Source organism: Dendrobates tinctorius, unplaced genomic scaffold (genome assembly GCF_039654945.1).
Source record: "Dendrobates tinctorius isolate UK_male_01 unplaced genomic scaffold, ASM3965494v1 ptg000103l, whole genome shotgun sequence".
Lineage (NCBI taxonomy): Eukaryota > Metazoa > Chordata > Amphibia > Anura > Dendrobatidae > Dendrobates > Dendrobates tinctorius.
Window position 1 is genome coordinate 42423429 of NW_027361771.1, and position 12655 is coordinate 42436083.

At 48.9% G+C, this 12655-nt stretch overlaps 1 protein-coding gene across 2 annotated transcripts in view; it reads left to right on the plus strand.

The window, feature by feature from the left end:
• Positions 1 to 718: 718 nt before the first annotated feature.
• Positions 719 to 12655, plus strand: part of LOC141100086 (zona pellucida sperm-binding protein 1-like) — a 185087-nt gene continuing 173150 nt past the window's right edge. The window contains exon 1 of one of the 2 annotated variants that reach the window (XM_073588292.1): positions 719 to 926. In XM_073588292.1, the coding sequence (XP_073444393.1) occupies positions 755 to 926 (172 nt within the window). In that variant the 5' untranslated portion in view covers positions 719 to 754. The remainder of the gene's footprint in view (positions 927 to 12655) is intronic. The other variant, XM_073588293.1, reaches the window with a different exon arrangement.

Genomic DNA, 12655 nt, shown 5'->3' on the forward strand with positions numbered 1-12655 from the left:
TTTCTATGCAGCTGCACACACTGGGTGTTGATACGAGAGACTCGTGCGAGTTTCTCGCATCACACACGGTAGTGTGATCCCGGCCTTAGAGCGTGTGTCCACCTTTAGTTTTTTGGATGCTCCAGAGTTTTACCTCTCGTGATCATACCTGCACCACATGCTAAAATACATTGCAATATATCATCACGTGCCTACATGATCATGTTTCTTTGAGGTCAGGCCTATACATATTCCATGTAATGCATCTGCAGTCCTATACAAGACTGAGCCTCAAAATTACATATTATGTCACAATTGTAAAGTCTGAAGTTATCAATTGTCTAAAAGCAATACCCCAAGGTGGCCACAAGGACCTGTCTGATCTACATTTGGTCTACAGCTGATTAATTGCAGGTGGGTTGTAGAAGGAAGCATATAATTAGTAAGGCCACGTTCACACTTTCAGTATTTGTTCAGTTTTTTACCTCAGTATTTGTAGCCAAAGCCAGAAGTGGTGACGTGTTTCTATTATACTTTTTCTCTGATTGTTCCTCTCCTGTTTTGGAATCACAAATATAGAGATGAAATACTGAACTTGGCCTAATTAATATTCTGATCATTATTTGACATATAACCTTGCTAAAAAAACCTGGCAACTTCTGACATCCATTACGCTAACCATGTGACACCCTAGTTTATATGTATGACCCGTAAGTTACATGGCGCCTCCTCCCAGTCTATAACAATCCCCCCTGACTGCTCCTCCCTGCACAGAATGGCAGCCTTAAAGTTATCAGATGGTTTGTGGTTGCTGCTCTTTGCCATGTGGCTTCCTCTTGGACCATGTACTGACTCCAGTGAGACAGATTATAAGTGTGGGGAGGAAGGGGTACAGCTCACGGTGGCCCCAGGTTATCTGGGGGAAGAAGTCTCCTTCCAAGTTCGAGGTGAGTTTCTGGAGGGCATTGGTGTAAAGGGGATTTCAAGGAATCGTCTAAATCTAGGGCAACATGCACACACTTAGTATTTGGTGAGTCTTTTACCTCAGTATTTGTAAGCCAAAACCAGGAGTGGGTGATAAATGCAGAAATGGTGCAAATGTTTCTATTATACTTTTCCTCTGATTGTTCCACTCCTGGTTTTGGCTTACAAACACTGAGGTAAAAAACTCACCAAATACTCAATGTGTGCACATGGCCTAAGGTTTTGTTGCTATGATTAGTTTTTGATGTTGCAGATTTTCTGCACCCGTTAACTAAAATATGTTACTTGCATTTGTTCTCTAAAATGAACACTATTAAAAAAAAAAAAAAAAAAATCCCGAAAAACTTATTGTGGGAACATAGCCTAAGAGGGCCTGGTTTCTTTGTTGTCAGAACTAACTGTGTTGTCTGCAGCTTTTTGTGTTGAATAAAATATAGAACATTAAAAATAAATGAATGGGGACTAATGATGGCATGGCAGGTTAGGATAGCACACTCCACTACATAAGTGGTGTAGTGTATTGTCGATGTAGTCAAATGATCACACGCTCAAGCCCACATGTGGAAACAATGTTGTAAAATAGAATCTAAGTAAAAAAAAAAAAAAAATTGATCTCTCCCAGATCAATTTTTATTTTTTTTTTTTGTTTTTTTTTTATGGCTACTTTGCAACTCTTAAATGTGAAATTGTACTTGGGCTTATTAAAATAACTGTATAAAAATGAATTATGAAAATCAACATTTCTGGAGACACTCAGATAACTTTATATTTTTATGCTCGTGTAGGCTGTGGCCAAGTTCACATGAGCGTTTATGGTAAGTTCACACAGGACTTTTTTGCTGCTTTTTTTTTTTCTGCAGCAAAACCTGATCTTCTTGGCAGGAAAGAAGCTGTGGCAAAAATCCAGGTTTAGGTGCGGGTTTTTTTGTGTTTTTAGGTGCTTTTTTTTATCTTTGTCCATGACTTTTCTGCAGCAAAAACGCTGTAAATAATGACACCTGCGTTTTTGCAGTGGTTTTTCAACACCCGTTCGTCAACTGGTGAAAGACGCTGAAAAGGCAAAAACGCTGAAAGTGACATGCTCTGTGTCCAAAAAATGCAGCCAAGCACAAAATACTGATCACACAAAAAAAAACAATGTGTGTGCATGAGATTTCAGAAATCTCATAGGCTTTGCTGGTAACGGAAAAAGCAGCTGAAAATTAGCATGAAAAAAAAAACGCAACAAAAAAGTCCTGTGTGAACTTTCCCTTAATCTCTTCACGATATATGCGTCATGGAAGTGAAGGGCTTTCCGACCAATGCAATATATATACATCATGACAATCGTGCGATCACCATGATTAAACGCACGGTGATTGCAAGAAGGTACCTACTGTTTCTGACATAAGGGCACCAGGCATCGCCTTGGGTGTTTGTTTTTTTACTTTTTATATTTTTACCTTTTTCTTGATTCTTTTCTTCTATTTCTATTAACTTCTAGCGCAAATTTAATTTAAAAAAAAAAAAGTTAAACGCACACGCATGTCCTAATCATGGTATTCAGTCGAATAGGCGCATGGCTGCCTTGCCTTTGACACTGCTAGTGAAGGAGAGGATCACACCTTCCTCTTTTTCCTCCTCCTTAAGTAATATGGATGTAAGGAGGTGGCGGGGACCTTCAATTGCCTCCTCTCTTCTACACCCCGAGTCCATGCGGCACCCCAATGGTTCCCTCATGTTTATACAGTTCTGTTGAGTATTAATGTTGTATATTGTCCTGGTATGTAATGTGAAATGTTGGCTGTATTTTTGTATTAACCCCTTCGTGGCAGCCAATACGTATATGTGGCGCCCCTGAGGCTCAGTCGCCACAGAGGTACTGCACCTTCTCCTAAGGTGTAGTGCCCCACCAACTAGGTAAGTTGGGAACTCCTTTCCACACTCCAACACCTGCATCCCACACACAGGATAGTTCAGTAGGTGCACCTAGCAGCTTCAGGCTGGGGGTAGCAGAGCACCCTTCATGGAACCCTGCTTCGTAACACAAGATGTGCTGGGAGGTGGGTGGAGTTAGTATAAAAGAGAGGGAAAGTTGAGGATAGTAGGTCAGTCTGACGCGAGGTCAGGCGAGAGGAGTTCAGTTCTGAAGTTAGTTTTGAATTCAGTTTAGAAAGAGTGCTGCAGCTGCCTCAGTGATCTGAGCTAGCTGGCACAGGAAAGAGAAGAGAAAGACCTAGACCTGCAACCCAAGCTTCCATAAGAGGGAGAAGGAACAGCGCGGAACGAAGGAGTAGGAGAACAGAGGAGTTGTGGGTTGGAAGAGGAACCTTACCTATAGGTTCCCAGCGCAAGGCCGGGGCCCGGTCCCCGAAGTTGTATGGACACTTATGGTTCTGCAGCAGACACCGGTGGAGTATTTGGCTGTAAATGCACTACTCCCATCCAAGACTTGGGACACAACAGCAACCGATTTGCGAGTCAGGACTCTGAGAGGAGTCCCCGATAGAGGCTACAGCTGTCTGTCATAGAGGTAAGGTTCTAGGAACATCTTACAGGAGGAATTCCAGAGAACTACGGTACTGGAGCTCTTCACATTAAAAGGCGCAATAGAAGAGTCGTTCAGGAAAGGCACATGTTGGCGAGGAGAACTCTGACTTGCCCGGGAGGTTGATTGAGTTTCTACCCCGGAGGACACGGCACGGAGGCGGGCACCAGTGGGTACCATGAACTGTGAGTAAAGCTTTGAAACTACAAGTCCTGGTGTCCTCCATTCATTCGTCGCTAACGCCTTCAGCACCGCTACATCTGGGTACCAGCATCTATACCATTCTGTGCCTCTCTTCATCCATTGCACCTACACTGCCCTGGGACTACAGCTCCACCTGTGGGGAGCTATACCATCTTTGCTGCACCACACAATCAGTCCCAGCGGATCTGCATGCAGCGTCGGCTTACCATCTACCTTGCCAAACACCATGGGTGGCGTCATGAACCATTCAATTAAACCTTAACACCATTAACATCACCGCCATTGATATTGGGCGCCACGGACCGGGTCACCGCTGCTGTGACACATCCCCCTGACACCGGCCCAGTACCGAGTACCCCGCTGCCCTGGGTGTGAGGGGCGACCCATATATTTACTGACCTGAGATATAAGGGAATATCATCCCCACACAGGTGACAATCCAGCAGCTGTCGGCTGTCCACTATATCTGACAACTTGCTGTCACAAATAATCGGTGTTGGCACCATCCATATCCGTTTAACCCCTTAGTTGCTGCTGTCAAAAGTGACTACATCAAATAAATGGTTAATGGATTGTTGGGGCTTGCACTTTAGTCTAATTGACACTCTGAGATCATGATTGTGAGGTCCTGATGTTTGCCATAGCATTTCATGGCCAAATAGCGGCCTTAGAGTCTGCCGGCTACAGCGGTCAGTTCAGAAGTTAGTGACATTTAGGTGGTAAGCAAACACTTTTTCATTCCGGCTATGTCACTTTGCATTAATTCCTGAAAATCACCTGAAGGGTCAATAAACTACCTGACAGCAGTTTTCAATATGTCAGGGGGTGCAGTTTTTAAAATGGTATCATGTTTGGGGTTTTCCAATATATAGCACCCCTAAAGCCATTTCAAACTTGGATAGGTCCCTCAAAAAAATAAATTTTGTAATTTCCTTGAAAAAAAAGAAAAATTATTGCTACATTTTTAAACCTCCTAAAAGGCTAACAAAATAAATTGGCTTTTTAAAAATGGTGCTGATGTAAAGCAGACATGTGGGAAATGTTATTTATTAATGTTTTTCTGTAGTATGTCTATCTGGATTAAAGGGATAATCATTCAAAGTTTGAAAATTGCAATTTTTTTTTTACATTTTTGTCAAGTTTCTGATATTTTTAATAAATAAACACAAAATATATCAATCTAAATTTACCACTATCATAAATTATAATGTGCCACAAAAAATCAGTCTCAAAATCACTGGGATTTGTTGATGCATTCCAGAGTTATGACCACATAAAGTGACATTGGTTCGGTCACGAAGGGGTTAAGTTAGCTCAGGGATAGAAGGGGTTAAGAAAAGGGGCCGGTCCAGCAAGCTGACAGGGAAGTAATTTCAGCAGAGCCTGGGAAGGCTTGCCCAGGGCAGGACACTATTTTCAGCCCCTAGCAGAGGGTACTCAGTCGGGGGATACAAGCTGCCAAGAACTTCTGGGCAGTGTGGACGGACCACAGAAAGACTTTTGCTGCTCCCCAACCCAGTTGGGAGCTAGTGATGCTGGACAGGCTCAATAAGTTGCAGGAAGCATTGTTTCATGTACAGTAAAGTTTTCCAGTTGGAACAGAACTGTGCCTGTGGTGTTTTCCTGAATCCTCATCCCCAGCGGCTGAAGTGAGTGTGTGATAAAGGTAGTTGACTATACCGCAGGACTGGGACTTCACTTGTCTTTGCATGTGAAAGGGGCCGGGGTGCTCACTAACTGTCTTAGTAAACTCGGCCTTGACTACCATCCCGTGCCACCTTGTTACATGGAACTGCCATGCAGACTACCCAGGACAGAAAATTAGTCATGGACTTCACTTCCTGAAAATTCACCCACAGGTTCTTGATTTTGTGGTGCAATCAGGAATCCAATTTTAACCCCTTCACCCCCAAGGGTGGTTTGCACGTTCATGACCGGGCCAATTTTTACAATTCTGACCACTGTACCTTTATGAGGTCATAACTCTGGAACGCTTCCATGGATCCCTGTGATTCTGACATTGTTTTCTCATGACATATTGTCCTTCATGTTAGTGGTAAAATTTCATTCAAATAACTTGCGTTTATTTGTGAGAAAAACGGAAATTTGGCGAAAATTTTGAAAATTTCGCAATTTTCCAAATTTGAATTTTTATGCCCTTAAATCACAGAGATACGGCACACAAAAAACTTGATAACTAACATTTCCCACATGTTTACTTTACATCAGCACAATTTTGGAACCAAAATTTTTTTTGTTAGGAAGTTATAAGGGTTAAAAGTTGACCAGCGATTTTCTCATTTTTACAACACCATTTTATTTTTAGGACCACATCACATTTGAAGCCACTTTGAGGGGTCTATATGATAGAAAATACCCAAAAGTGACACCATTCTAAAAACTGCACCCCTTAAGGTGCTCAAAAACCACATTCAAGAAGTTTATTAACCCTTTAGGTGCGTCACAGGAATTTTCTCCTTCGTCTCATTGGGGGACACAGAGACTGTGGGTGTGTGCTACTGCCGTCTGGAGGCTGACACTAGGCATACAAAAAACAAGTTAGCTCCTCCTCCACCGCATACACCCTCGCCCCTATAGCGGGCGGAAACCAGTTTTTTGCTTGGTGTCTTTGGAGGCACACGCAGTCTGGTTTCTCCAGACTAGGTTTCTTTTTCGGTTCTCACTATGAAGAGGAGATAGGGGCGACGGGTCCGATCTCCCCAAACCATCAACGGGAGAGCACGCGTTGAGCATCGCTCCGCGTATCCTTTCCCGCACCGAGGGACACCTCTGGGACTTTTCCCCAGACATCTATTTTTTGTGTGTGTTATTTTTTGAAGACGAGAAGGGGCAACGCATCCTATAGAAAGGATCCGATTTCCCCAAACCAGCAACGGGCGACTACGGGCGAGAGTCCCTCCACGTCTCCTCTCCCGCGACGTGGGACACTATGCCAGACTTAGCCCTGTCCACCCCTAGGTATGGAAACCATGGGCTTGCACACGGGCACAAGACTAGTCTGTGCGCCCCCACTGCTCCACCAACGCTTGACGGCGGTGCTGCACGGCGGCGGACGGTCCCTCTCCTCGCCCCTACAGGGCAGATGGAGTTAGGGTGCCTGCACAGGAGGTGGAGGAGAGGACGTCGCTGGGGCCCGGCGTTTGGACCCCAGGTGGGTAGCGCCATTAATTTAGCCCGCGGCTTCGGCCTAGGCTGCGGGCGGAAGTGGGAGGCAGCGCTCCGGCTGCGTCTTAGGCGGCGTCGCTTCGGCGCCCCCCCGTCCCCGGTATCGGCGTTACAGGATCCGGGGCGGGGGGTATCGTAATTTAGGCCGTGTCTCCGGCCTGATCCGCGGGCGGAAGTCCCGCCCTCAGTGCGGCGTCCGTCGGCGTCACTTCCGGCGCCGCCCCCCCTCCTGGCAGGGCGGGCGCCGGATAAGATGGAGTCCCCGACAGCAGTCCGGGGTAGGCTGCAGGAGCTTACCGCAAAGCGCGGCAGTCCCCGGAGACCGCCACCAACGCAGCTGGAGGGGCCTCCCACGGCAGGAGCCAGGAAAAGGACTACAGAGGGGTAAGTGTGACCCCGGCCTGAAGGCCACGCTAGGGCATATAGGGCTCCCCTCTCCTCCGCATTCGCCCTCGTTGAAAAAGGGAAAAAATATCTCTCTCTTTCTTTCTTTCTTTCTTTCTTTCTTTCTTTCTCTCTCTCTTTCTCTCTCTCTCTTTTTCTCTTCTCTCTCTCTCTCTCTCTCTCTCTCTCTCTCTCTCTCTCTCTCTCTCTCTCTCTCTCTCTCTCTCTCTCTCTCTCTCTCTCTCTCTCTCTCTCTCTCTCTCTCTCTCTCTTTTCCAGCAGTATGTCTGGAAAAGGTAAAGCGCACGCATCCTTCTATGCCGCATGCGTTTCCTGTGGGGTTAGATTCCCACGAGCGCAGACCAGTAAATTATGTGAAACCTGTGTCACCGAACGCGCCCAGGAGCCCTCCCCCGCAGCAGAGCCCAGGGGTCCGGAACCCCCAGAGTGGGCGGTATCCCTCTCTCGGTCTATGGTATCATTAACAAAGGCAATTGAGACCCTTCAGGCCCCGGATAGGGGTAGAGATGACGGCTCGCCTGGTTGGGTGGTTCTGCCTCCTCACATGAGCCGCCGGCCTACAGGGGCCGCACTCTCTCTAGGCAGGCACATAGAAAGGGAACCCATTCTGTGTCGCCAGGCCCCTCCGGTGCTTCAGCATCTGCGAGTGTGGCATCACGCTCGCCGTCACCCCTTTCAGGGAGCGAGCAGAGCTCAGTAGAGGATGTGGAAGAATCCTTGGACCTGGACACCCCAGGGTGCCGGGAGACGGTGGACAGTCTCATTGAGGCTGTCAACCAGACTCTGGGTATTGATGATGAGGTCACCCTAACCGCAGGGCATAAGGTGTCTTTTAAAAAGGCCCGGAAGCCGCGGAGAGTGTTCAGCACTCATCCTGAGTTCGAGGATATAGTGCAGCGGCACCGGGAACGGCCAGACAAGCGTTTTTCAGGACAGAAGACGCTAGGATCAAGATATCCATTTGTGCCAGAGCTCTGTAAAAAATGGGCAGAGTCTCCGGCGGTGGATCCCCCGGTATCCCGCCTGGCCTCGAGATCCCTGTTATCAGTGCCTAGTGGTTCGGCCATCAAGGACCCCACGGATCGGCTCATAGAGGGATTAGCGCGCTCGGTATACGAAGCATCAGGATCAGCACTCTTCCCTTCCTTTGCGGCAACATGGGTAGCCAAAGCCATGATGTCCTGGTCGGACTCTTTAAATGAGATCCTGCAGGATAGGGAGTTGCCAGCAGAGGTGGCTGAGATAACAAGTCAGATCGCAATGGCGGGTGACTATCTAATTAATGCATCCTTGGATGCAGCTAATAACGCAGCACTTGCAGCAGCAAACGCAATCGCCATTAGGAGAGCCTTGTGGTTAAGGCTGTGGCGGGCTGATTCAGTGTCTAAAAAATCCTTGACTTCCCTGCCCTTTCAGGGTAACCGACTATTTGGGGAAGAATTGGATAGACTCATTTCGGACGCAACAGGGGGTAAAAGTAGTTTTCTCCCACAACAGAAGACAAGGACGCCATTTCGTCAGCCTCAGGCGCGTTTTCGGGCATTTCGCGCACCCGCGTGGACGGCAACGGCCAGTACCCCCGCTCCTGCGCACTATAACCATGACAAAGAGCGTCAGGTCACCTACAGGACCAACCCGTTGGGTAGGATGCGAGGGCGTCCGCCCAGATCAAGGGGGGCCAGGTCCCAGAGGCCCTCTACAAAATGACTCGAGAAGTGCGGTACCCGAGGACAGCAGGATTGGCGGTCGTCTGCAACGGTTCTGTCACATATGGGCTGCGGTGGCACGCGACGCATGGGTGATGGAGCTGATATCTTCCGGGTACAAGATAGAGTTTATAAAAAGTCCGCCAACACGATTTTTTCCCTCCCGGCTTCCCAAGTCAAGGTCTCGGGCAGAGGCGTTATGGGGGGCCATCGAAGTGCTGCAGCACAAAGGGGTCATCGTTCCGGTGCCAAGGAGCGAAAGAACCCAAGGGTTTTATTCCAACCTGTTCGCAGTGCCCAAAAAGGATGGAGCGGTAAGGCCGGTTCTGGACCTAAAGCTACTAAACAGGTTCATCAGGGTCAGGCATTTTCGCATGGAGTCCCTCCGGTTGGTTATATCCTCCATGGAGAAGGGAGAATACCTGGCCTCAATCGATGTTCAGGATGCATATTTACACATCCCTATTTTTCCCCCGCATCAGAGATTCCTACGGTTTGCAGTCGAGGGACGGCACTTCCAGTTTGTGGCGCTGCCTTTCGGTTTGGCCACGGCCCCCAGAATATTCACGAAGGTGATGGCGGTCGCCATGGCCACTCTTCACTCCTGGGGCATTGTGGTGTTGCCATACCTGGACGACCTTCTGGTAAAGGGCCCGTCCCGTCCAGCGTGCGAGGAGAGTGTCACCATCACACTGGATACCTTGTCTCGTCTAGGATGGATGATCAACAGGAAGAAATCATTCCTCACGCCGGCCCAGAGGATTGTTTTCCTAGGGATGATATTCGATACCTCCCAGGGATTGGTAATTCTCCCTCAGGACAAGGCTGGGGCACTCCGACAGGGAGCTCGAAGACTTCAACAGCCAGGCCTCCATACTATCTGATTCGGGATGGGGGTCCTGGGCAGGATGGTGGCAGCGATGGAAGCAATCCCGTTTGCTCAGTTTCATCTCCGCCCCCTGCAGCATGCCCTGTTAGCGGCTTGGGACAGGAGCCCGTTCTCACTCGATCACCCGTGCAGGTTGTCCTCTCAGGTCCGACAGACCCTTCGATGGTGGACACGCGATCGGTCGCTTCTGCAGGGAAAGCTCTTTCCTCCGGATCATTGGTTAGTGATCACGACCGATGCGAGTCTCTCCGGTTGGGGAGCAATCTTCTGCCACCACACGGCACAGGGGCAGTGGTCGCCTCAGGAAGCTCGTCTCCCTATCAATCTGTTGGAGATTCGAGCAATACGGTTGGCCTTGCAGCAGTTCCAACACGTGCTAGCAGGATACCCGATTCGGATTCAGTCGGACAACGCCACGGCAGTGGCGTACGTGAATCACCAGGGGGGCACACGCAGCAGGGCAACCATGCGCGAGGTGGGACGTGCTCCGCTGGGCCGAGAGGACCCACTCGATCTCAGCGGTTCACATTCCAGGCGTCGAGAATTGGGCAGCAGATTTCCTAAGCTGCCAGGACATCACGGCCGGGGAGTGGTCACTACATCCCGAGGTGTTCCAGCAGATTTGCCAGCGCTGGGGAACACCAGACGTGGACTTGATGGCCTCCAGGAAGAACGCCAAAGTGGGCGTGATTGTCGCCCGGTCTCAGGATCCGCAAGCAATCACAGCGGACGCATTGGTGATACCCTGGAACCAATTTCGGCTCCCATACTTGTTCCCGCCGCTGCCACTTCTCCCCAGGGTTATCAGGAAGATCAAGTCAGAGGGGGTTCCGGCAATTCTGCTGGCCCCGGATTGGCCCCGACGGGCATGGTACGCGGATCTGGTACAGCTCATCGCAGACGTACCATGGCGGCTACCGGAACGACCAGATTTACTGTCCCAGGGACCGATCTGCCACCCGAACTTAGGGGCCCTGCGTTTGACGGCGTGGCCATTGAATCTTGGGTGCTGACCCAGGCGGGGTTTGGGCGCGAGGTAGTCGCGACAATGGTAAGGGCCCGAAAGCCAGCCTCGGCAAGGACCTATTATAACACTTGGAAGGTTTTCTTCCAGTGGTGTCGGGAACACGGGGTTCCGCCATTGTCCTTCTCTGTGCCCAACATACTGGCTTTCCTTCAGTCTGGCCTAGACGCAGGTTTGGCGCCAAGTTCCCTTAGAAGACAGATATCGGCCCTGTCGGTCCTGTTTCAGCGAAAGATCGCTACCAATTTGCAGGTCAGAACGTTCCTGCAGGGGGTCGTTCATTTAGTACCTCCCTTCAGAGCACCATTGGAGGCCTGGGATCTTAATCTGGTCCTGTCGGTACTACAGGAGGCTCCGTTTGAGCCACTACAGGATGTTTCATTGGCATATCTATCCAGAAAGGTTGTGTTCCTGGTAGCCATAACATCCATTAGGCGAGTATCGGAGTTGGGAGCGTTCTCTTGTAGAGCCCCTTTCCTGACCTTTTTTAAGGACAAGGTAGTCCTTAGGCCTCCGCCACCTTTTTTACCAAAGGTGGTGTCCTCGTTCCATTTTAATGAGGACATTGTGCTGCCTTCTTTCTGTCCAGCGCCAGTTCACAGGGTGGAAAAGGCGCTCCACACATTGGATCTGGTAAGAGCTCTCAGGAGATACGTGTCGAGGACAGCACCTTTCTGCCAGACGGATTCGTTGTTTGTGATCCCCGAAGGGCACAGGAAGGGCCTCGCAGCCTCACGGTCAACCATAGCCAGATGGATTCGCCTAACCATTCAGGAGGCTTACCGTATTAGAGGCACGCCAGTTCCAGCTGGAGTAAGGGCGCATTCTACTCGGGCAGTGGGCGCCTCGGCACCAGGCTTCGGCAGAACAGGTATGCAAGGCAGCAACCTGGGCCAGCCTGCACACTTTTTGTAAACATTACAGTGTGCATACTCAGGCTTCGTCAGATGCGAGCCTGGGCAGAAAAATTCTCCAAGCAGCAGTGGCACACCTTTAAACAGGAAGGCATGCGGCTTGGATCGGTGAGTGTTATCCCACCCAGGGACTGCTTTAGGACGTCCCACAGTCTGTGTCCCCCAATGAGACGAAGGAGAAACATGGATTTTTGTGAGTACTCACCGTAAAATCCTTTTCTCCGAGACGCTCATTGGGGGACACAGCACCCACCCTGATAGCTGGTTGGCTCATACTTATTATTTAACATATTTTCTTGTTTAAGACAGGGTGATCCTTTTTTCAGACATATGATTTATTGCATTAAGGCTAATTTTTGTATGTCCTCCTACTGCTTTTGCACTAAACTGGTTTCCGCCCGCTATAGGGGCGAGGGTGTATGCGGTGGAGGAGGAGCTAACTTGTTTTTTGTATGCCTAGTGTCAGCCTCCAGACGGCAGTAGCACACACCCACAGTCTCTGTGTCCCCCAATGAGTGTCTCTGAGAAAAGGATTTTACGGTGAGTACTCCCAAAAATCCATGTTTTTTGAATATTTAAAAAAAAAAATGAACATCTAACTTTTTTTCATAAAAAAAAATACTTCAGGTTCAATTTTTTTTTTATTTTACCAAGGGTAACAGGAGAAATTGGACTGCAAAAGTTATTGTGCAATTTGTCCTGAGTACGCAGATACCTGATATGTGGGGGGGAACCACTGTTTCGGCGCATGGCAGAGCTCAGAATGGAAGGAGCACCGTTTGACTTTTTCAATGCAAAATTGGCTGGAATTTAGATTGGACGCCATGTCACGTTTGG